A 25,878-nucleotide genomic window follows, 5' to 3' on the forward strand; every position below is an offset into this window, starting at 1 on the left:
CTCAAATGTAAAACAGTCAATTCAAAAGTGTCAGGTAGAGCTGTATTATTTTGAGATTATTTTCACACCACAGCTGTCTAACCTCTCTGGTACAAGTGGGACGGTAGCGTCCCACCTCGACAACAACCAGAGAAATTGCAGGGCGCCAAATTCAAAACAACAGAAATCCCATAATTAAAATTCCTCAAACATACAAGTATTATATACCATTTTAAAGATAAACTAATTGTAAATCCAACCACAGTGTCCGATTTCAAAAAGGCTTTACTGCGAAAGCACACCATGCGATTATGTTTGGTCAGCGCCTAGTCACAGAAAACCATACAGCCATTTCCCAGCCAAGGAGAGGGTTCACAAAAGTCAGAAAAGGCGATTCAATTAATCTCTAACCTTTGATGATCTTCATCAGATGGCACTCCCAGGACTCCATGTTAGACAATAAATGTGTGTTTTGTTCGATAAAGTTCATCTTCATGTCCAAAAACCTAATTTGAAATTGGCGCGTTATGTTCAGAAATGCATTGTCTCAAACAAACATTCGGTGAAAGTGCAGAGAGCCACATCAAATTACAGAAATACTCATCATAAACATTGATCTAAGATACAAGTGTTTAACATACGATTAAAGATAAACTTCTCCTTAATGCAACCGCTGTGTCAGATTTCAAAAAGGCTTTAAGGCAAAAGCACACCATGCGATTATGTTAGGTCAGCGCCTAGCCACAGTAATCCAAATGCACAAGGCGAAAAGTCCAGACGAAAAGTCCAGACGAAAAGTCAAAAACGTTCCAATACAGTTTGTAGAAGCATGTCAAACGATGTCTAGAATCAATCTTTAGGATGTTTTTATCATAAATCTTCAATAATATTCCAACCGGACAATTCCTTTGTCTTTAGAAATGAAAGGGAACGGAGCTCGTGCTCACGGCTGTGTGCGTGACTAAACTAAAGGCTTTCAGCCAGACCACTGACCACTTTTATAGTAGAAGCCTGAAACAACGTTCTAAAGACTGTTGACATCTAGTGGAAGCCTTAGGAAGTGCAATCTGACCCCATAGACACAATTTATTGGATAGGCAATCACTTGAAAAACTACAAACTTCATAATTCCCACTTCCTGGTTGGATTTTTCTCAGGTTTTCGCCTGCCATATAAGTTCTGTTATACTCACAGACGTCATTCAAACAGTTTTAGAAACTTCAGAGTGTTTTCTATCCAAATATACTAATAATATGCATATCCTAGCCTCTGGGCCTGAGCAGCAGGCAGTTTACTCTGGGCACGCTTTTCATCCGGACGTGAAAATACTGCCCCCTACACCAGTGAGGCTAATGAAGTCAAGGTCATATTTTCACACTCTTTCACATTGCAACAAACTGACAGAGATTGTGTGCAAAATACTGAGATGAACGAGTGAAAGATGACGACACTTGATATTGATGAGACATTGAGTGTGACAGGAAAGGAAGAGCGGTGATCCTGTCCTAGCCTGACATCACGTAGCTCCTCTACACAACCCCATTTCCCCGTGCCTTTCATTATCACCCGTTACAGTTATAGTCCATTTCCCTAACTGTCAAACCCTCCGCTGCCAAGACAACGCTCTTCACGGAGACAGAGTGACGAATGCATATTACAGTAAGTACGAGTGTGATTTTTTTTAAAACGCAGCCAGGCCACCTGTTGCACTATATTGTGGTGACTTCATACCACATCGATATCCATCTACCCTGTTACACTGTTACTTGACATTATCGCATGACATTATTAGTTACATTATGAAATGATTGCTTGACAACAGTAAGTAATGGTAGACATTTCTTACAGAGAGTAAATAAAATGAATAAAGCGGTGGTCATCCCGTCAGGTTCATCTTCCTCTCACGAGAGCCTGAAGCTGAGTTTTTTTGTATTTCAGATAGGAGTGGAGACAAAGAGAGGTTGAACAAGAGGGCGGTAAGTAAATGAATCACAAGTCCTCTAAAAGCATGCACAAGCATAGGAGTAAAAAATATAGAAATTGACCAATTACATCCGGTAAACGTGCATAGTAGTAGCTAGTAGCGGTTTTAGGCGACAATCTGCCTTCCTTAAACCTCTGGCAAAGCAGATCGACAGAGGAACCCGCACAGTTCTGTTTAGTGTCAAACAGGATACGTGTCATTACTATTAATGGAATCATGGCTGGCCACAGTACACAGCACCTTCACATGTTGTCAGCCTTATAGCTAAACATAACCCAGCAGACCTAGCTCTACCCCCCCATCATGACCACAACACCTAGAGCTAAAAACCAGGGAGGAAACAACAGTAAAAGCTCGACAGTCTCCTCATGAACACACACACACACACACAGCCCCTGGCACAGTGCACATCACTGCCAGAATTAAGTATTTACTCAGCAACTACATGCATCATGGGGTAGGCGCTGCTCTCTTTTACTCAGTCAGTCAGTCAGCCACAGAGCGCTGTGAAAGTGGGTTAAGCAGGTATAAAACCTCTTCTCTATCTAGACAGCACTGCTCCCTGCAGATACGCTCTAGTGGGGTGGGAGGAAGTGCAGGGCACTGAATACGAATCTACTTTCAAAGTACAATGTGCTGAACAATGTAAACTGCCCCCCGAGCAGGAAAAGGATTAGCATTTCCATGAATGTGTGTTTAATCTGGTTCATACTTAATTTCTAAAATCAATTTACTGAGTCCACCAGGAGCAGTGCTTTATCTGCTTTGATATAGATAAAGCAACTAATAATATTAACAATTGGGTGATTTGTTTATTTTCTTCTAATATTTACAAAATAATTTTAATTCACCTTTATTTAACTAGGCAAGTCAGTTAAGAACAAATTCTTATTTACAATGACGGCCTACCCCGGCCAAACCCTAACAATGCTGGGCCAATTGCACGCCGCCCTATGGGACTCCCAATCACAGCCGGTTGTCATACAGCCTGGAATCAAACCAGGGTCTGTAGTGACGCCTCTAGCACAGAGCTGTGGTGTGATTCATAATCTTCCGTAATTACCTCCAGCATTTCTTGTATGACACATACTGCAAATCCTTCTTAGTACAGAATAGGAAACAATAGAGCGGAAACAGAAAACAGCATCCATCTACCCACTTACTCAACAAGCTCATTGTCTTTAGTCACCTTCAAAGCTTCTATAAAGCACATGGCAAACAAATGTGTTTTGGAGGAACTTTAAAAATTGAGTCAAAGACTTTGGCCTGGTGTCTTATTCAGCCTGAGCAAATGTTCATCTACCGAGAGAATGGTGATGGAGATTTAAGTATCAGTGAACTAGCAGGTGGGTTCATTAGTTTTAAGAACACGCCAAGGAAAGCACACCCCAGGAGGTAGTATATGAGGCTCATTTCTGATCTTCACTGTATTATTCAGACATCAAGGAGATTATCCCGGATTGTAGTTTTAGGTTTCCGGGGGCGGACAGAACCGACATGCAGTGGAACAGTGCGGGGGCATGTCTTAGCGAAACTCCTCCCCACACAGCTCCCAGAGAGCATGGTAGTTGGCCCCACTCTCCCAGTGACAGCCAGCCAGGCTGCACCCTTTCTCCTGCTCTCCTCTGGCCTGCCACAGTCTCCTCTCCGGACCACACAGCAGGGAGCATCTGTGTGGAAGAGGGGAGCTGACATTCTAACAGAGAGGCACCGTGCTGCTGGATTATAGCACGTCCTCCTGTCACACACACACTCACTCCCTTTCAAAACAGTGACTTAGCAGCGTGCTGCCGCAGCACTTCTCAGGAATAGGGATTTTCTTTTCAGGCTTTGATAGATGTATTCTTCCCCCGTTAGCTTCTATAGTGTTGAGGAAGACGTGTCATCACTCCCTGGGAGGTGACCGGGAGATCACTGACATGCAGTACACCTGTACCGGCCACAAGTGCAACCGTAATCGCCCTACAAGCGCCAACAGAATAAAAAAACTAAAAGTTCTAGGCAGCTGCTCACAAAAAGACTGACTCTGTGCCAGAAATGACCATATGGCTCACCTGTTGCTAAGGAACAGTGATCACTGAACCCTGTGCAGACTGACTCCAACGCAGGTACCTAACACAAAGAAGAGATAGGAGTCTACCTGGTGGGCTGAATGTAATGTGAATGATTCTACTGTGTGTGCTTTCAAGGTGTGAGCCTCAGAGTGTGGTAATAATTTTAAAGTATATTAAAAAGAGAGTCAGAATACTTTATTTGATGTATATTCAATTGGACATTACGTGAAACAATGCTTGTCTGCATATTTTGCATTTAGAAGAGAGCAGCGGAGGACGACCATATATTGTATGCAGGAATTTTTGGGGTTCATTTCAGGGCAATACTGTGAGTCATCCCTCAACAACACGAAAGCACTTTAAGTTTCAAGCTCTTTTTATGCCCACCCTTCTCTCTCCTCCCTACCTCCTTCTTCTCTTTCCTGGGCACACAGCAGAGACACACACCCAGACTACACGCATGGAGGAGCAGCGGTGATAATAACTGGGCCTCGCAGCAGGGACTCTCGTTAGAGGCTGCAAATACAGCTCAGACTGAGTGCCAGATTACCCCTGCTGTACCAAGCCCAAACCAAACTTGCACCAGCCCCAAGTAGTCCTGAACCATCCCTGAAGTAGCCATAAAACAGCCCTGCCCAAAAATGCCCCATTAGCAAATCTGTGTCCCCAGAGCAATATAAGGGCATAGCAAGCCTGTGTAAATCCATTTACAACATCTTGATAATGTGTGTGAATTAAGAATAATAGCATTGACAATAGATGGGGAGCAGGTTCTTTCCTTGGCATCAATGGTTTAGTCCTTCATTGTCTTGCATATTATCATACGGTCTTTCTGTTCCTCATGTTTTCACAAATGGCACAAGTGCAACTAGCTTATCAACAGCTGTGAGACTTTTACAGTGAGCCATAACGTCACATGTCACAGCCAGTCTGTCTGATTCCCCTGTATTCAGTCCTGGGCAGGCCAGTTGAGACCTGCCCAAGCATTCATCGCAGTGCCATTTCTCTGGATCCACAGGGCTCCTCTCCTCATAAAAATGCCCCGTACTATTCAAACCATTGAGGCAGTCAAAGAAAGGACAGACTGCAGCTAAATCGATTCAATTGTGCCTCGTTTCAGTGCCATGGGTCATTATTTCTACAGTGGAGGAGCTCAAGGTGTTTTATTATCCCTGGGTGGGGAGCTAGGGAGCCACACAGGCAGACAGGTATTCCGAGACAATAGAGCTTCCTCATTTAAAAAGGAGAGCCAACAGCCTTTTCTTCTGAATTCTGCAGGGCAAGTTGAATAGCACACCTCTTAAAAGAGGAAGGGACCACCACATAGTATCATAAATACAGAATGCTGAAACTTTACTCCACTGCTTGAAACCTGCTTGAAAATATGGATAAGTCCTGTGCCAACCCACAAAGAGACATTAGACACCAGCTCAGTGACACACACAGCCTCCCTGGCGTACATTATTAGAGAAGGTAGGTTCAGCACTTTCTGCTCCCATGTGTCCCAAGTTTATCAGGTTCAGGTCTGGCCAGAGGTTGAACCCATTTTATTCTCACAAACATCCTCAGCGGCATGCCTCTCAAAAGCCAATAAAATGTCCTCTGTGGGAAAATGAGACAACTCTCCCGACATCAGAGCTACCATAATGCTCAGAAACACAAGACAAGCTCCTGAGTCTCTACAAATCACAACAAAAAGCAACTTGCCTCTTCCAGAGTAAAAAGGATTCTCAGAGAAATATTCAGATTATTTACCTTTATTTCAACGGAGAAGTCATATTAAGACTAACATCTATTTCACACATGTGCCCTGCACCATACAAAAACAAGCACATGCAACAGGGAAGTACAGATAAACATGACATATAGACAATATACACATTAAGATACAAAACACATTCATTTAAAACTAACACATTCTCCATGATAAAAATCAGCTGTCTGAATTGTCCTAGGGACTTCAAAGCATCCAATCAAATCATCTTTTGGAGATTATTTGGAGGGCTTTTCCTGTACAACTGCAAAAATCAGACTGTAGCCTTGTCACAGCCCGGTCAGTAGTTGGGGCAATTGCATACGTAATAGTATCATCCGCATATCGATTCAAATGGAAACATTTGAACAGATTGACCAATAGCATTTGTATAAATAGTAAAAAAAGAACAGGTCCTAGTATCGACCCCTGCGAAATGCACGGCAGTTTATTTTAAATCCAAGAAGTGATGTTGAAAGAACTGCGCGGTAAATCCAGATTATAACACATCCGACACATAGACACAGTACTGAGAGACGAGTGACGAAAAAAACGGGGGGAAATAAATAAATATATATATACTGTAAATGGGGGACGGGGAAGTTAGGGGGAAAAAATACAGGAATCAATGAAATAATTGACATTTTTAAGGGTTTTCTACTGTGCTAAAGACAACCCCAGTCCGAAATCGATGGCTGGATCATTGCAGCATGATTTATAGAAGCACAGCCTGGCTGCTTCCATAGCCCCGGTGGGGTGACATCCCCGGAGTTGAGCCTTTTCATTAAGTGAGAGAGAGTTTTCTACATCTTTTCAGTCCACACAATGAAAACTGCTGATGTGTGGAACTGTAATAGTCTCTTTCAGGACATTGTTAACTAAACGGTTTCTGAAAAAGTTTCTCCACTCATAAAATAAGTCATCGGTGCATTATGGGGGCTACGCGAAGGTCCTAACAAGAACGAATGGCATATAATGACTTTTTTCAAAAGCTTGTTAACAAACAATGAAATAATGATTTTCACGTTTATAAGCAGAACTGTGTTACAAATGCTGTGTTACACAACTTATCTGTCAAAATTGACAATTATATTCCTCACGAGCTTTGTCGTATCTAACTCCCAATCAAGCCAGTCCAGCAAATAAGTCAGCTAGAATCCTCTCGAACAACGTGAAACACTAGATGAAAACAGCTCAGGTCCATGAATTGGCTTCCAGGTTTCTCCGCACACAACCAACCTGACCTTCAGTCAGTGCTTTAATATTTCCTTCCTTCTGGTTACAATGCAGTGGTGGAGGTGGTGTGGCCAAAAGAACATTGCTGTGACTAATTTCAGCGGAGAGTCCTCAGATTGAGTATTTGTCTTTCGCATAGTGCTAGAATGAAGTGACCCTCTCAATTTTCCTTTCACCACTCCTACCTCTATTCATATAGACAACGAATAGTTCAGTATGACAAATAAAATGTAAATACTCTATGGATATAATCATCTAATCGTTCCGGTCTTATACGCTACACTCATCTGACATCGACTCAGTGGAGGGCCCCGCACCTCATAGAATATAAATCATCTGCTAGTGTGAATTTACAAAAACACTTTTAAAAATTCATAGCTGAGCTGCTGAAATACTTGGCCTGAGCAGCCTGCCACCCTTGTTAAATGAACCTGGTATTATTCACACTCCGTCAGCAGGTGTCCCTATCAGCACCGGGCAAGAGACAGTACTGAGAGCGTTATGCCTGAAATGCCCGAACTGTGCGATGTGGTAGGGAGTTGTAGAATATTGGACTTTTTGAAACTACCTAGTTGGACCCGTTCCAAAATCGACCTGGGGATTTCCCAACCGGACCCAATAGGCATAAGATCACTTTTACAATATAGAGACCAGTTCCAAACGGACCTGAGGAACAGCTAGACTCGTTCCGTATAGGCCTGGTTGGATCCAGACCCGGTTCGATCTGAGTGAGGGAAGCAGCAGAAAAATAACATTTGAAGCTACTTTATTAGCCGGAGCTGATAAAGTGCAAGGGAGAGGAGGTAGAGAGAAGTGACGCTCTAGCAGGGGCCAGTGCTGTGTGTGTAGGCTACTATGAGTCTGAGCGAGTGACCGGGGAACAGGGAGGAGGAAGGGAGAGATGAGAAACTGCAACCAACCAAGCCGGCTGACGCTATAGTAGACAAATAGCTGCCATAGCTAGGTTATTTATATGATTACGTAGTAATTGTCTTCAAACCGGGAGAAGCTAGTTAAGCTAGCTAGCTAGGCTAATTGAGGCTGCATGCTCTTTCTCGTCCTACACAGTTACTAACATCAACAACCACATTCATAATATAATAGTTGCAGCCTACCTGTTGGCTCTAGGTTGTTGTAGCCTATCCTTCTCCTCAAAATTTTTATGAATCTTCCAATGAATAGACATCTCCTAACTTTTGCCCCAAAAAGAGGCTCTATGACTAGCTACACGTGCCGCCTACGTGAAAAGCAAAGAGCAGCAGCATAAATTATACAATTTCTCTCTCACTCTCTCTACGGCAGCAGTTGCGTTCAAAACTATATGGATCCTTCTGGAAAAGTCAGTTAAAATTACACATACCCGAGACAATCATATCAGATCTGACCCGTGACATTATTTTGAATTCTGGATCTGGACCCGCTTGTGTATTTGGGTACAGGCCCATCCCTGATCAGTTACCCATCCCTGATCGAAGTAGTTGATAATTGGTATTCAACAGTCATAAAAGTATGCCTTATTTACTTGTATAATCTACTAAAATAGTGATTTTGTCATAGTATAGGCAGCTCTATAGAGATGACTTGGAATTAAATAATAAAGTCATCAAATAAAACCAATGTAATATACACAACAAATATTTTATTGAAGTAATGTAAGGTGAATAAATTATGGGTAATAACTGATGAGTAGTAATGGGTAGTCACTACCATCATGGGACTTTTATTCATTGTTTTATTCTGTGTTGTTAAAGGATTCTGTAACGGCAGTCCTCCTCCTCTTCATCTGACGAGGAGGAGTATTGAGGGAACCAAGGCGCAGCGTAGTGAAAAGACATATTTTATTAACGAAAAACGAACTTGATTAAACTAAAAAAAACATCAAACGGTGTAGACAGACCTAGACGACGTACTTACATAAAACAAGAAAAAAACGCATGAATAGGAACATAGGCTACACAAACCGAACAAACCGTAAACAGTCCCGCGTGGTGTACAAACACAGACACGGAAGACAATCACCCACAACGAACACTGTGACAACGCCTACCTAAATATGACTCTTAATTAGAGGAACGCCAAACACCTGCCTCTAATTAAGAGCCATACCAGGCAACCCAAAACCAACACAGAAACAGAAAACATAGAATGCCCACCCAAACTCACGTCCTGACCAACTAACACATATAACAAATTAACAGAAATAGGTCAGGAACGTGACAGATTCAACCCACATAATGCACAGCGCATTTAAATGTTTCAAATAATTAAATCGAAAACGAAAACCGTAATATAAAAATATATATATATATATATATATATATATATATATATATATATATATATATATATATATAAAAAAAATTATATATATATATATATATAAAAAAAAAATCGAACCGAAACCGAGCCGACCCCATAAATCAAAAAGCACTAAATGCACGAATGCACACACACACACACACACACGCACACCACACACACAATCCAGTAACAAATATATGTCAAACATGTTTCCCTTAAGGAGCCTCAAGGTGTTGAGCGACTTCATGTGAGTTAAATAATGAAGACACTGACTCCATGTAAAGTGAATACAGGAAAGACTGCAACAGCAGCATTGTATTAATAAGCATATCTTGAGGGGGTAATAAGAATAGACCGAGAAAGTGTACCGCCACAAGCAGTGTCTGGGTGGGACTATGGGGATGCGGGTTTGACGCTAATTCCAGTCAAATGCTCCCCTTGATTCTCAAAGAACAACTCTCAATCGGTGTTAAACTTCTCTTCAGATCAGATACCCATGCATCCACTGCGAGTATGTGACCAAATGTTCTCATAGCATAACCATTTAACAAACATAAAGCTTAAGGGTTCTCAAAACTAATACAGCAACACAGACTCAATTAAGGTACAACAAAAGCGTCGGCCTCTGCACAAATACCATGGCAATTATTTTTATTTTGAAAGTGAATCAAGGCCCTTCCCAAACAACATTTAAATTTGACGTTTTAAAAACCTCTTTGGTTGAGCCGACAGAGGGCCTAGACTAGAGAGAGGACGATCGATAAGTGACAGGTGGAAAGAAATGGGACACTTCTACAGAAATCACACCCCCTTCGTTTAGTCTGTAAAGAAAATTAGACACCAGGGACATTGTAAACAGAGTTCAATAGAAACCTCTATCATTCCCTAGACTTCATTAAACCACAATAACAGGGTAAGTATATATGCAGCAAAGTGGTTAAGAGGAAAAACAACATATCTCCAAAAGCTTAGTTTGACTCAGTTCAAATCACCAAAACAAAGCCTCTTACAATAATATGTTAATGGTTGGTTGAAGGGCAAATTCACTAACATGTCAGTTGTACTTGTAAGTCAATAACAAATATACTGTATATACTGTACATCAGTGGTGGAAAAAGTACTAAATTGTCATACTTGAGTAAAAGTAAAGATATCTTAATAGAAAATGACTCAAGTAAAAGTAAAAATCTATTAGTATCAGTAAAATACTATTTGAGTAAAAGTTTTAAATATACTTAAGTGTCAAAAGTAAATGGAACTGCTAAAATGTACTTAACTTTCAAAAGTATAAACCATCTCAAATTCCTTACATGAAGCAAACCAGACATCACAAAAAAACAAACATAATTTACAAATTAAGCATTTGTGTTTAGTGAGTCCGCAAGAGCAGAGGCAGTAGGGATGACCAGGGATGTTCTCTTGATAAGTGTGTGAATTGGACCATTTTCATGTCAAAATGTAACGAGTACTTTTGGGTGTCAGGGAAAATGTATGGAGTAAAAAGTATATCATTTTCTTTAGGATTGTAGTATAGTAAAAGTTAGCAAAAATATAAATAGTAAAGTAAAGTACAGAAAAACAACTTAAGTAGTACTTTAAAGTATTTTTACTTAAGTACTTCGCGCCACTGCTGTACATAGGTCCTATAAACTGTTAAAGTTTCAAATGACTCTTATCTCTACCTATCCCATGGTTGTCAATGGATGTGAATGTTAACAGCTTCACAAAGAGTGGTGCTTTTTAGCACCATGAAACTGGATCAGTCACACCTGCCCTAAGCCCCTAGCCTGAAGGAGACAAAACCCAACTCAAAGTGATCCTAGGCTCACACCCTCAACTCTACAGAAACCATCAAATCACATGCAGAAGCATGCAGGACTCTTAGATCTGCCACATTGACTTGTATCGGCCTACTCTCCAGAAAAAGGACAGAGAAAAAGAAAAGAAAGAAAGGATAGCTCGGATACCTCTAGCATTTTAATACACAGTGCAGTAATGTAAAACTGGTAAAGACATTGGTGTGTGCCAGTGTGATGATGTATGAAATCCCAGAGCCCCCCCCCCCCCCCCCCCCCCCCCCCACTCCCCTCTCCTGTTTCAGTTGCCTACCTGCTGCTCACTTAGCGCTGTGATCTTGGCTTGGAGTTCATGGAGCTGCTTCTTCAAATCAGCATTCTGCAACAAAAAAAAGAAGAAGAAAGCAACAAGCCTGTTATAGCTCACTTACACATAGCTGTGAAGAATTGTTCATTCGTGACAGCTGAGTTGGGGTTTGCGTGTTATGTAGGGAGTGTGCCAAGCTCTGGGTGCTGTATTTGTGTGTGTGTGTGTGTGTGTGTGTGTGTGTGTGTGTGTGTGTGTGTGTGTGTGTGTGTGTGTGTGTGTGTGTAGGTGTGGTGTAAAGATCCGAGACAGCAGCTTTAGCTAGCATGAAGTCCAAGTTAAAATGACTGTGCACACCGTTTTCCACGGGACGAGTGAAGTGAGGTGGAAAGAGTAATCCCCTCCCCTCACGTCACTGGGCTGCCACGGCTGTCAGCCACATGAGGGGGAACTCAGAGCTGGGTTGTAGGGACACCACTGAAATGTGGGACGGGCTGCTGCTGCTACAGCACTGAGTCCTCATAAAAGGGCTGCAGGATGATAAAGTATGGGTGGGCGGATACTACAGCGAGAGAAGAGCTCTGGGGAGTTTTCAAGGCCGTTCTCAAAATTGACAGGGTAAAGTAAAAGAGGTGGAATTTGAGCCCCAGTGACAAGGACGTCATATCTGGTTGTCCTCTTAGGCTGTTTTAAAACATATCTTTCAACTGTGTAGATTTTGAGTAATAGGGATACTACATCCTTTCAAAAGCTTGAAAACCTCTGAACAGACGGAACTGTTCTGAAATAATTAAACTAACGTCAACCCCAAAAAATATTGCATATTTGGGCCTAGCTATCTGGTACAACCACCTAGGTGACAGGAGACGCTTACCTGTGGATCCTGTTTCATCTGGGACACTAGTTTCTGCGAGAGAGAAATCATAGAAAGACACAAGTTATTAACAACCACATAACAAACGCATTGATACACCTAATATATGACAATGAGAGAGGCTGTGTCACTTGTTCCTAACGTCACATGCTTCTTAAAGGTTTGAGAAAAAGGTTTGGCAATAGGTTTTTACGTTTCCTGAGCGAACGTTCCTTTCGCTCACCCCCCCTTTTAACGTTGCAGTACCCAATGCATTCTTGTTGTCACAGCCATACAAACTGTAGACACAGTGGCCCCCAGAGGCACCTTCCAATACTGCAACATTAGAGCACATTCATGGCTCCCCACTGTACAAAACATTCCAGACAAACACAAGGAGGTTCATGCTCAACTGGAGGGGCCACACTGGGAGGTACATTCAGTGGTTGCGAATAGGAACACCATACTGACTTACACTGAACACGTGGGCCTCTCTAATGTGATCACTCGCATAGTAATCAACACAAGCCCTGTTTGCATTTTGCTATAAGGAGCACATCTGGCTGGTGATAGGTGTACGAGGATAAGCTTTCCTCATGTTTCTGGTTTCCGTATTTGGGTTGAACCAGGTGGAGGGTATCATGCACCAAACCTCAAAACAGAAAAATTATGGATGGCACAGAAATACAAGAGTACACATAAACTCTTAGAAAAAAAGGGTTCCAAAAGGGTTCTTCGGCTGTCCCCATAGGAGAACCCTCTTTGGTTCCATGTAGAACCCTCTTTGGAAAGGGTTCTGCATTGAACCCAAAAGGGTTCTACCTGGAACCAAAACGGGTTCTTCAAAGGGTTCTCCTATGGGGACAGCCAAATAACCCTTTTAGGTTCTAGATAGCACTTATTTTTCTAAGAGTGTAGAGCATACATGTACAGGATGAAGTATATTTTTCTGACCCAAACCCGACACTAAACCATACTTAAAGGACAATCACTGAAGGGAGAGGCAGGAGGAAGCAAGAGTAGAGAAGGAGGTGAATAAGCTGACAGATAGGATGAGTCTAAGGAGGAAGTATTCATGGAGCAGCCTGAGGGCAAGAATCTGATGGTGTATGAACAAAATCCCAACCACATTCTGTCGCACAGTTGAATGTGTTACCAACTTTCCTCCCGAAACACTTCTGATAATTTCCAGGTTAATCAAGTAAACGATTGGTGGTTAAATGGCAGAAAAGCAGAGAGATGCATAGTCCTGTTACCTGATGAACTTGTATATCCGCTTTCAGGGCCTCTTGGAGGGTCTGTAATTCCATCATTGATCCCTTCTGTCGGAAGCTCAGTCCTGGACAGCTTTCAGCCTGTTCAGCCAGGAAGAAGGATATTTATCCCTTCATTCAACAGGAATACTAATATGTCAACATAAAGACTTGTAACAGTGAAATCAAGTTGTGCTTATAACAAAGCAATGGCATGGCATCAGACCATAGAACACTGTAAAAATGTTGCTGTTATCCATGTTATCTTTGATCTACTTTTAAGGTAGACGTTAAAGTAGACATTTTCAAAAGACTTCACATTGAAGTACACTTAATAGGATTTACAACATGTTTGTAAGTAGTTTATAAACATTTAATTATTTGTTTATTAACCTGTACACACACACACACACACACACACACACAAAGGTTTGGGTCTCACGGTGCATCCCTTTCAGATGGTTAAGCGTTGCACCTGTGAACTACCATTACTTTACCTCAATTCCACCTCGCAAAGCCAGCGCGAGGGAAAGAGAGAAGGTGTGCATACAGAGCCTTCGGAAAGTATTCAGACCCCTCAACTTTTTCCACATTTTGTTACATTACAGCCTTATTCAAAAAAAAAATTATTTTTTTCTTTACACTCACCAATTTACACACAATAGCACATAATGACAAAGCAATTAAGTTTTTTTTTTAAATTTCTGTATTCAGACCCTTTACGCAGTACTTTGTTGAAGCACCTTTGGCAGCGATTACAGCCTCGAGTCTTCTTGGGGATGACACTACAAGCTTGGCACACCTGTATTTGGGGAGTTTCTCCCATTCTTCTCTGCAGATCCTCTCAAGCTCTGTCAGGTTGGATGGGGGGCGTTGCTGCACAGTTATTTTCAGGTCTTTCCAGAGATGTTCGATTGGGTTCAAGTCCAGGCTCTGGCTGGGCCACTCAAGGACATTCAGAGACTTGTCCCGAAGCCACTCCTGCGTTGTCTTGGCTGTGTGCTTATGCTCGTTGACCTGTTGGAAGGTGAACCTTCGCCCCAGTCTGAGGTCTTGAGCACTCTGGAGCAGGTTTTCATCAAGGATCTCTATGTACTTGCTCTGTTCATCTTTCCCCTGATCCTGACTAGTCTCCCAGTCCCTGCCGCTGAAAAACGTCCCCACAACATGATTCTGCCACAACCATTCTTCATCGTAGGGATGGTGCCAGGTTTCTTCCAGACGTGACATTTGGCATTCAAGCCAGAGTTCAATCTTAGTTTCATCAGACCATAGAATATTGTTTCTCGTGGTCTCAGAGTCTTCAGATGCCTTTTGGCAAATCCAAGCGGGCTGTCATGTGCCTTTTACTGAGGAGTGGCTTCCGTCTGGTCACTCTACCATAAAGGCCTGATTGGTGGAGTGCTGCAGAGATGGTTGTCCTTCTGGAAGGTTCTCCCATCTCCACAAAGAAACGCTAGAGCTCTGTCAGAGTGACCATCAGGTTCCTGGTTACCTCCTTAATGAAAGCCCCTTCTCCCCCGATTGCTCAGTTACGCCGGGCGGCCAGCTCTAGGAAGTCTTGGTGGTTCCAAACTTCTTCCAATGAAGAGTGATAGAGGACACTGTGTTCTTGGGGACCTTCAATGCTGCAAAAATGTGTTGGTACCCTTCCCAAGATCTGTGCCTTGACACAATCCTGTCTCGGAGCTCTACAGACAATTCCTTCGACCTCATGGCTTTGTTTTTGCTCTGACATGCACTGCCAACCGTGGGACCTTATATAGACAGGTGTGTGCCTTTCTAAATCATGTCCAATCAATTGAATTTACCACAGGTGTACTCTAATCAAGTTGTAGAAACATCTCAAGGGTGATCAATGGAAACAGGATGCACCAGAGCTACATTTCAAGTCTCATAGCAAAGGGTCTGAAAACTTATGTAAATAAGGTAAATGTTTAATATTTTTAATACATTTGCAAAAAAAATTAAAAACCTGTTTTCACTTTGTCATTATGGGGTATTGTGTGTAGATTGCTGAAAAAAATATTATATTTAATCCATTTTAGAATAAGGCTGTAACGTAACAAAATGTGGAGAAAAAAAAAGTCAAGGGGCCTGAATACTCACTGTATGTCTTGGTTATCTGTATCTTTCAATGTTTTGTCTTGCATGCCTCGCAAATTCACCTAAGCAGCCTAAAGTTCACCTCTTCCTCTCTGGTTTTATTTAAATGACACAGCTTGAGGCCTTTTGCCTGCCTGTCGTCTAGTTAGGCTATAACACATATAATAATATGTTGTTTTGTGATAACTGCACTGTGATTTACATTTTCAGTTATTGGTTTTTCTTAATGTTAAGGATCCCAATTGCATTTAAACGTTCACACCCCTAACACACACACACACACACACACACATCCACACAACATAAATGTTCATAGCTTTACCTTCACACAGTCTTCAGTTTTGAACACCATCCAATTTTGCATCGAGGGGGTGGCAGCTGTGACACAAAAAAGAGGCAATCAGATAAGCCACTCCACTTAAATAATGTTGCAGTGCGACGTCCAGCAGCATGTCATAGTGTGGGCTTTCCTAACCCACAGCAGGGGCCCAAAGCACTTGCTGTCCACTCTCTCTTCTCTCTCTGTAGAGCCCATTCAAAGACTTCAGGGCCCAAGGCTACTCCACGAAGTCATTAGATTGTCATATGCCAGGAAGATTCAGCATAATGTTTTGGAATAGTATTTTTCTGTTTTACATCATCTCACTCTACTATGCTTTGGGTAGTATGGACTACCCTCTGCTCTCTAGGCCAGGTTGGGCCTTTAAAGTATTAATAGTACATTAGACCATTTTCTAGTCTAGAGTAAAACGGATAAAACAAATGGAGTATTTTTTTTATAAAGACAGTTTGATAATCGTTGGCATTTAAATCCAGATGTTGATGTCCTGTACAACTTATTTAAAAGTAACCTACCGCTTTCTGATGATGAACTATAATGCTGGGAAAATAAAAAGAGATGAATGTGCAAACTCCCCAAAACATCCTACTAGTTTTGTACACTGTGTGTAAGCAATTCATAGAGAGTGAAAACTGGGAAAGAGAGCGAGTCAAATCGCAGCAGTGTTACAGCCTCCCAGCCGGCGGATTGATTTCCGGCCAGGGCCTTTTGCCAAGAGAACAATAATAACATTGGGGCCATTACATGGGCTTACCACCTGGCTGAGTGGACTGGTTTCCTCCCTCTCCCATTCTCTCACTATCTCTCTCTCCTGCTCTCCTCATATCCTTCCCTCACTATCCTTGAGAACATGCCAATTTCAGGGGAAGAGGGTATATAGGTAAAACACAGGCCAGGTGTACATTAGTGATGGGGGAATACGATACGGTTACATATCACTCGGCCACATTTATTCGGGGGAAATAACTGTATACTGAAGCCTGCAAATTAGTTTCATTTTGTTCAGTAGGTAAATATTGAAGAATTTTTTGGGATGCTGCTATACAGTGCCTTCGGAAAGTATTCAGACACCTTGACTTTTTCCACATTTTGTTACGTTACCATCAAAGATTGGGCCACGAACAAAAACAAACAACGGCGCAAATGCATTTAATGCATGACATTTGTATGTGCAAATAGCACTTTTACTTCCATGGCTGATCAAAACCAATTTTCTCGTGCTCTGTCGTGTCTCTCAGCCGCAGACAAATAGTGAGCAATATGTTTGGAACATCAAATCGCAATGTCGAATTGCAATACATATAGAATTGTGAGAATCGCAATACATATCATATCGGGTCCTAAGTATTGTGATAATATCAGAAGGTCTCTGGCAATTCCCAGCCTTAGTGTACATATCAGGAAGCTGAGCTACTGCCTATTCAAATAATCTAGCAGAAATGCACTGCCTTTTCATACTGTAGGTTACTAACAGTCTGTAAGAGTTTGAGTAATTTCAATTATGGAAATAGTCAATATCCCTTGATTTAGAAGAATATGACTTGTTAATACATTATTAAAACCACTTAGTCCATTGTTTTTGATATCATAGAAAACTTTGTAAACAATTTTGTATAGCTTCAAATTATGTTTCAAAAAAAGTTACAGTATGTCACTCTCATGGAATGTCATTGCTTGAACATCATAGCCTACAGACATATAATAAAAAACGAGTGCTATTTGGACATAAAAATGTAATGCATTAAATGCATTTGCACCGTTGTTTATGTTTTTGTTCGTGGCCCATTCTTTGATGGTATGCACAATTATTAGAGTGAGGGTTAGGACTTTGCAGTGAAAAATCAAAATCATCAACAGTTAGTTACTTTATTTTCTAAAACCTGTACTTTTTGCAAAAATCCTTGAAATTGTGCATAATACTCATACTAATGTTAATACTATAGGTTTAAGTATAACAGTTGTAGGCCTACCAACCTGGACTCAGGGGTATACGTAACATAGTAAATGTAAATCCATAACACTCCAATTAGCATGATATGTTTCATTTCATATGGTACGTATTAATTTGTGGATGTCCATCATCCATTTCATATGATATGTTACGAATTACAATTTGTACAATACATGTTACAAATTGCAATTCGTGCAATCAGGGGTTGGAACCTAAAAAAAAATGAATTGTTTTGTTCTGAACAGAACCATTATTTAATCTGTATAGGAAAGTTGTTTGTTTGTAACATCATGGTTTAATCATAACGAAAGACAAGCACAAACACGGTGCTGCCAGTCACTACAGACAGACCAGTGTAGAGCAAGAGGGTGAAGGAAGCTTGCCTTGAAGCGCTAGGCATCTTGTTGTTATGACATGCATTATCTGATTTAGGCCAACAGAATTATACCTACAGAGGAGTGGCTTCTATGGAGGAACTTTGAATGTCTTTGAACTTCCGATTTGGTTTAACGTTGGACCAGAGCAAACGTTAGCTAGCTAACAAGCTTGTGTGTGCAGAACAGCACTAGAATTAAAAACTCATGTTACCTTTTTTGTAGTCAGTTAAATCCAATGTGAAACTTGATAACTATAGTATCCTTAACTAGCATTGAAAAGGTTAATCCATTCTTCTATAATTAAACATCTCTCCATAATTTCTAAATCAAGTTTGTAATGTCGTCAGTAGGCTCCAGTAACCTATGCTTCTGAGGGGGAGGGGAAGGTAGCCTACACACACACACCCACTGGCAGACAGAGTGAGGGCTTTGCATAGACACTTTGTTGCAATTTTGGGGGGACTGGAAAAAATGTCAGGAACGTAAAATAAATGCTATTAACCGGGTCCCAGACTTTTAAAATAATGGTTATGTTCTGGAACAGTATAGATCACTTTCATTTCTGGTTCTGTTCATCAAATAATTGCATTATTTTACAGTTTTCGGTTCTGTTCCCTGAACCGGTTCCAACTCATGCGTACAATATGTTACGAATTTGCCAAATGTATATGTTACTAATTCCAATTTGTTGTGGTTAACATTAGCTAGGTGGCTAAAGCTAACATTAGCTAGGTAGATAACATTAGCTAGGCTAGGGGTTAAGATTACCCATACGGAAAACGAATGTATTATAATATACAGTACATACACTCAGCGGCAAGTTTAGGTAAACCACCCCGTTCACGAAAATGGTTTGCTCCTACAAACAGTGAGTCACGTGGCCGTGGCTTGCTATATAAAGCAGGCAGACAGGCATCAAGGCATTCAGTTACTGTTCGATTGAAGGTTAGAATTGGCAAAACGAGTGACTTAAGCAACTTTGAGCATGGTATGATCGTCTGTGACAGGCGTGCCGGTTGCAGTATCTCAGAAACGGCGGGCCTCCTGGACTTTTCAAGCACAATAGTGTCTAGGGTTTATTGATAATGGTGCGACAAACAGAAAAAATCCAGTCAGCGGCAGTCCTGTTGGCGAAAACAGCTCGTTGAGAGCGGTTGAAGGAGAATGGCAAGAATTGCGAAAGCTAACAACGCACAACTCGTCAGTCCTTGGCACGGATGGGCAACTACAGCAGACAACCCCACCGGGTTCCACTCCTATCAGCTAAAAACAGGAAGTAGCGGCTCCAGTGGGCATGTGGTTACCAACACTAGACAATTGAGGAGTGGAAAAAATTGCCTGGTCCGATGAATCCCAGTTCCTGTTGCGTCATACTGATGGCAGAGTCAGGATTTGGCGTAAGCAACATGAATCCATGGCCCCATCCTGCTTGGTGTCAACAGTACAGGCTGGTGGCGGGTTTGTAATGGTGTGGGGAATGTTTTCCTGGCAAACGCTTGCTCCCTTGACACCAATTGAGTAATGTTTGAACACCACAGCATCTCTGACCATAGAATCCATGCCCCGAAGAATTTGGGTTGTTCTGGAAGGAAAGGGGGGTCGGACCCGGTACTAGATGGGTGCTAATTAGCTAAAATACTATTGTTGTCCATGATGAGATTCGAACATGCAACCATTGGGTTGCTAGACATTCGTGTTACATGCACACCCTACTTTTGTTTTTGCCTTAAGTAACCTTCTGTCTTTATTAACAATACCAAACGTGGGGCGGCGCACAAATGGCCAAGCGTCGTCCGGGTTAAGGCATGGTTTGGCCGGCAGGGATGTCCCTGTCCCATCGCGCTCGAACGACTCCTGTGGCGGGCCGGGCGCATGCACGGTCGCCAGGTGTACGGTGTTTCCTCCGACACTTTGTTGTGGCTGGCTTCCGGGTTAAGTTACATTGTGTCAAGAAGCAGTGCGGCTTGGTTGGGTTGTGTTTCGGAGGATGCATGGCTCTCGACCTTCGCTTCTCCTGAGTTCGTACGGGAGTTGCAGCGATGAGAACAGACTCTAACTACCAATTGGATACCACGAAATTGGGGAGAAAAAGGGGATAAAAATAAACAATATCAAACGTAACATATCATATTCATTTGGATTTCCCGTATTTACATTTACTATGTTACGTCTAGTCTATGAGACCAGGCTGGGCCTACATACTATCAAATCAAATGTTATTGTCACATACAAATACTTAGCAGATGTTATTGCGGGTGTAGCAAAATGCTTGTGTTCCTAGCTCCAATAGTGCAGTAAGTGTGTACAACAATGAGTACCCTTCCTACACCGTAATTCCACTGCACCTGTCTAAATACAGGATGTAAAGTGGGGCCAAACATGAAAGTGATGCAAAACTGGAAATGTAAACTACAGATGGGTCGACTTATACGTTCTACTCCTAAAGTGGCCTACTGGACACGTCACTGCACCTGTCTGCCACTCAATCAAACTAAGAATAAGGACCTCGATTAAGAAAAACTGATACAATATCAAACGTTCCAATCTCAGCCGTTCGAGTGGAATAGGGCCTACAACTACCCCCACTATTTCACCAGCTAGGCCACATTTATTTGGGGGAAATAACTGTATAGCGAATCCTGAGAATTAGTTATATCTTGTTCAGTAGGTTAATAATCTTATTCTTTCTCATAGTATGCTAGTATGTAGGGCACCAGGAGAAACTATCGAAGTCCACTTGATGCAAGCGTAACTAAATTAGCTAAAGATCATTCACGAGCTGGAGTTGCTCCTCCAAATAGCAAGTTGGTTGTCCAATGAGAATCCGCTTAGTTATTTTAAACTATTAACTCAAATATCACATGGTATAAACTTGAAACATAAATGAACTACGCAAGAACAGGATATGCATATGTTATACCTCTTTTGGAATAAAATACAAGAACTTGTGTGATACGTTTTTTCTTTTACGTGAAATGGTAACCTACTCAATAGCATTCACTAACGCTTTTGTGGCGCTATTACGTGTTACTCGTCGCGAGACAGCGTTCCTTTACGAAAAAGAAACAGAGGGCAAGCAACAAAGCATTCGTTCAACTAAAAAGCAGACAAATTGACTTAATAACATAGACATCTGAAATGGATGACTGTCCGGTAGTTCGTTACACAACAAAATACATTATAATTGTGCTTTGAAATTCTTTGCAAACGGTGTTTTTATTGTATAACAGAGGCGTAAAGCTTAGCGCAAGTTAGAATCAGCCCCTTTACGCACTACGTTCAATGCCCTCCAATAGCAAGGCACTTATAAAATATCACCCAACTCCTAGAATATGGATATATGAACAAAACGATTGCTCAGCGACTGCTTTCCTTCGACTAAAATGCGAATACACTTGATCTAAAACAACAATATTAATCAAATAATAAAGAGAGTAGCAGAGATGAAAATGAAAGTTCTTATAATAATAGAAAGATCCCGAGATGTTCTTACCCTCCTCTTTTACTCACTTGAGCAGCAACCAACCCTGCTCTTCTCACACAAATTATTTAAATAAATATTTACAAACACCGTAGTACTTCTTCACCGAAAAACGCCCAGAGCGTGTATTTATCCACTTAATATCCAAATACACTCCATTGCATATGATGTGATTTTCCCGATAATTTTTCCCACTATTTAATTTGAGTATAAAGAGAAAAACTGAGATACAGAACAAGAACTCTTCGTCAATCTCATTCACCCCCCTATCCTGAGCACATTGCACATCAATGCGCGTAGGAAGAGTGAGCGAGAACGGGGCAGGGAAAACTAAGGGGCACTTAGCAGAAAACAAGTCACCAATGGCTCTGATTGATTTAATAATATAATTAAAATATTAAATCGTTTCAGTATATTGTGATTATATGCATAAATACAGATTAAATCGCATTTAGTAGAGGAACTACTTTATGTGACGGTGCGGCGAATTTATTTCACTTTGCCTAAGGAACGGGGGTGATATGCCTCCATTGCCTAGGAAAAAACCCGGATGTAGACTTGATGAAACGCTTCGTATGTAAAGTAACAGACCACTTTCACGAATTGTCGGACACAATTACCCCAACTCTTTGCAATGATATATCACATTCAGGAGCTTTGATCATAGTCAGACAGACAAAGACGTACAAATCAGACATTGTTACTTACAAATGTGAATAAATGTGCTGTTAGAATAATTGAGGTTGATAATGATGTAAGACTTGACCAAACTATCTGACATCAATAGGCGCGGATCGGGTGCGTGGCCTATTGCTGTCAGTAGTATAGTATGGTCAAATACATGTATATAGCAAAAGCCTTCAGAATGTATTCACACCCCTTGACTTTTTCCATATATTGTTGGGTTACTGATTGAATTTAAAATGGATTACATTTGTGCCACTAATCTACACACAATACCCCATATTGTCAAAGTGGAATTATGTTTCTGAAACCCCTTTGTTATGGCAAGCCTAAATACGTTTAGGAGTAAAAATGTGCTTCATAAGTCACATAATAAGTTGCATGGATTCACTCCGTGTGCAATAATAGTGGTTAACATGATTTTTGAATGATTACCCATTGCTGTACCCCACACACATATTATTATCTGTAAGGTCCCTCAGTCGAGTAGTGAACTTCAAGCACAGATTCAACCACAAAGACCAAGGAGGTTTTCCAATGCCTCGCAAAAAGGTCACCTATTGGTAGATTAAAACTTTATTAAATATATTCACATCACAAATTATTGATTAAAACACACTGTTTTGCAATGAAGGTCTACAGTAGCCTCAACAGCACTCTGTAGGGTAACACCATGGTGTAGCCGGAGGACAGCTAGTTTTTGTCCTCCTCTGCATACATTGACGTCAATACGAAACCTAGGAGGCTCACAGTTCTCACCCCCATCCATAGACTTACACAGTAATTATGACAACTTCCGGAGGAAGTCCTCCAACCTATCAGAGCTCTTGCAGCATGAACTGACGTGTTGTCCACCTAATCAAAGGATCAGATAATTAATCTAGTACTGAGAGTATAAACTACAGCTAGCTAGCACTGCAGTGCATAAAATGTGTGAGTAGTTGACTCAAAGAGAAAGAAAGACGATAGTTGAACAGTTTGGAACAAATTAATGCATTTAAAAATGGAAGGAGAAGCAAGAGAGAGAGAGAGCGAGAGCTATACTTCGTACTATTTTCTTTTTTACTTTCACTTAGCTAGCGAATGCAGCTAGCTAGTTTAGCCTACTCAAACACGCATCTCAAACAGAGAGGGATGCTACAGTATGTTACCTAGCTAGCTATGGCTATCCATCACTGGAACACTATCAAGTCAAGGTACGTTTTGGTTTTTTACATTTATTGCCACCTGGGCCCGTTGATGTAACTGCTCAATTTTAACGGGTTTACTGACGCCGTTATTTATTTTTCTTCTTATTTTGTATACATTTTTCGTCATATCCAATTACGATCTTGTCTCATTGCTGCAACTCGCCAATGGGCTCCCGAGGGGCGAAGGTCGAGTCATGCATCCTCCAAAACATGACCCGCCAAACCGCGCTCCTTAACACCTGCCCGGTTACCCCCGAAGCCAGCCGCACCAATGTGTCAGAGGAAACACCATTCAACTGACGACTGAAGTCAACCTGCAGGCGCCCAGCCCACCACAAAGAGTCGCTAGAGCGCTATGAGCCAAGTAAAGCCCCGCCCGGCCAAACTCTCCCCTAACCCGGATTACGCTGGGCCAATTGTGCGCAGCCCAATGAGTTTCCCAGTCACGTCGGTTGTGATACAGCCTGGGATCGAATCTGGGTCTGTAGGCATGCCTCAAGCACTACAATGAAGTGCCTTAGACCACTGTGCCACTTGGGATCCCACTAACACGTTATTTCTAGTAGCTATGTTGACTTTGACGTTAGTTGTTTTTGTCTGGTCACAGACAGCTGATGAGTTGTGCACTAAAGTCCTATGGAATGCTTTCAACACCTTGTAGAGTCCGTGTCCCGACGAATTTAGGCTATTCACGGGAAAAATATGGGGGTGCAACACAATATTAGGAAGGTGTTTTGAACCAAAATTCATATACTATCTTAATCTATCAGACAGATTGAGTTTTGTGACCAAGGTGATTCCAATATTGTTTGTTTAAATCTATTAAAAGTAGAGAACTTTACAGACCATGAGTGGTCTTGTTGCACTACATGTAACTACGAAATGAATAAGGGGTCCTTATGGTACAGTATAGCTGACCCTGCTCATTCCTGATTGATTTAGGATTTTAGACAAATCTCCAGACACATCTTTTAGGAATCACATTTTCGAGATAATTATTAAAGTCACAGAGGGCTATTGCAAGAAACTATGTACATAAGATTATTTTTCAGTTAATAATCATTATTGCCAGTTTTAAGCATTTTAAACTTTACTCCGGACAAGGGCATTTCCAGGCATAGAGCCAACATGAATAATATTGAAAGTATTTTGAAAATTCCCAAAACAAATATTTTCCATTATCAAATTCCCCTAAATGTACATTTTAAGCTCAAATAATGCAAGAAAATGAATCATTTTCAACTATAAAAATACATTTTCCCTGCTGGAGAAGGATTTTCCCGACTTTCAAGAATCTCTGAATAAATGTTCTGCTTTTCTACAAATTTTGCCATGAGGCTGAGAGGAAATGTTGCAGTTTTAAAGCAAATTCATTTTTGGGGGTTGGGGGCCCTTAAGATTGTGGGCACCCCCGCCTTACGGGAATTGAATGCCAGGACAGGCCAATATATAACAGGCCCCGTCCTACAGCTTAGATTAAACTACACAGTAGCCCCTATCACACAATTAGACAGAAAACATGCCTACAAAAGAAAATATGCCAATTTACTTGAAAGCAAAGGATTAAGACATATTAATCATATCCACAAAACATGTGGATATTATCATATTCAACATCTGCAAATTCTAGAGTGAAATACTTTGAATTCCAGATACATGGTATTTTGTTGGAACATCTTGAAAATAATCGATCCATTCTTCTCAAAATGTCAATGTTTGTATGCTAAAAGGGTGTGTATATTTTCCCATAGGCTAACATGCAAGTTGGGTATTCTAGTTTTATTTTAAAAATCCTGTTCACACAATATGGAAATTACTATTGTGATTAAGTAATATATGATGTTTGAACATTATGAATGAGACAAGTTTGTATTTGAAAGATGTACCATACTTTTAGAGGTACTCTTTCATAAGGACAATAGGCAAACAATTACCTGATAAAAAAGTTATATTTTGGCCTATTTTGTTGTCCACAAATGGCAATTATTTTTACTCTGTTGTCTTGTTCAAGAAAGGTTAGCCTCGGACTTGAGTCAACGAGATGGGATTGGAAGGATTGCAACACAAGACTTATGCAGTCTTATAAGATATTGACCTGTTGAAATTATCAATCAAATGCGTTATGTTGGAGATTGGATTGTCCACAGTGAGTGCCTGCAGCATGGTTATTGTGTACACCCGCAGTAGTTCTCTTTTTCTTTGACCTCCGATTTGGCACAGAGCACTCTAAATG

General features: G+C 41.2%; 1 protein-coding gene across 5 annotated transcripts in view; it reads right to left on the minus strand.

The window, feature by feature from the left end:
* The window catches only part of LOC129854092 (PHD finger protein 21A-like), a 46,458-nt gene extending 24,400 nt beyond the window's left edge, over window positions 1-22,058 (minus strand). For all 5 annotated transcript variants that reach the window (XM_055920738.1, XM_055920736.1, XM_055920733.1 and 2 more), the window contains exons 1-5: window positions 21,784-22,058; window positions 15,945-16,000; window positions 13,520-13,618; window positions 12,285-12,317; window positions 11,417-11,482 (exon numbers count right to left, since the gene is read on the minus strand). In XM_055920738.1, the coding sequence (XP_055776713.1) occupies window positions 11,417-11,482; window positions 12,285-12,317; window positions 13,520-13,618; window positions 15,945-15,986 (240 nt within the window). In that variant the 5' untranslated portion in view covers window positions 15,987-16,000; window positions 21,784-22,058. The remainder of the gene's footprint in view (window positions 1-11,416; window positions 11,483-12,284; window positions 12,318-13,519; window positions 13,619-15,944; window positions 16,001-21,783) is intronic.
* Between the last annotated feature and the right edge of the window lie 3,820 nt (window positions 22,059-25,878).

This window comes from Salvelinus fontinalis, chromosome 4 (genome assembly GCF_029448725.1).
Source record: "Salvelinus fontinalis isolate EN_2023a chromosome 4, ASM2944872v1, whole genome shotgun sequence".
Lineage (NCBI taxonomy): Eukaryota > Metazoa > Chordata > Actinopteri > Salmoniformes > Salmonidae > Salvelinus > Salvelinus fontinalis.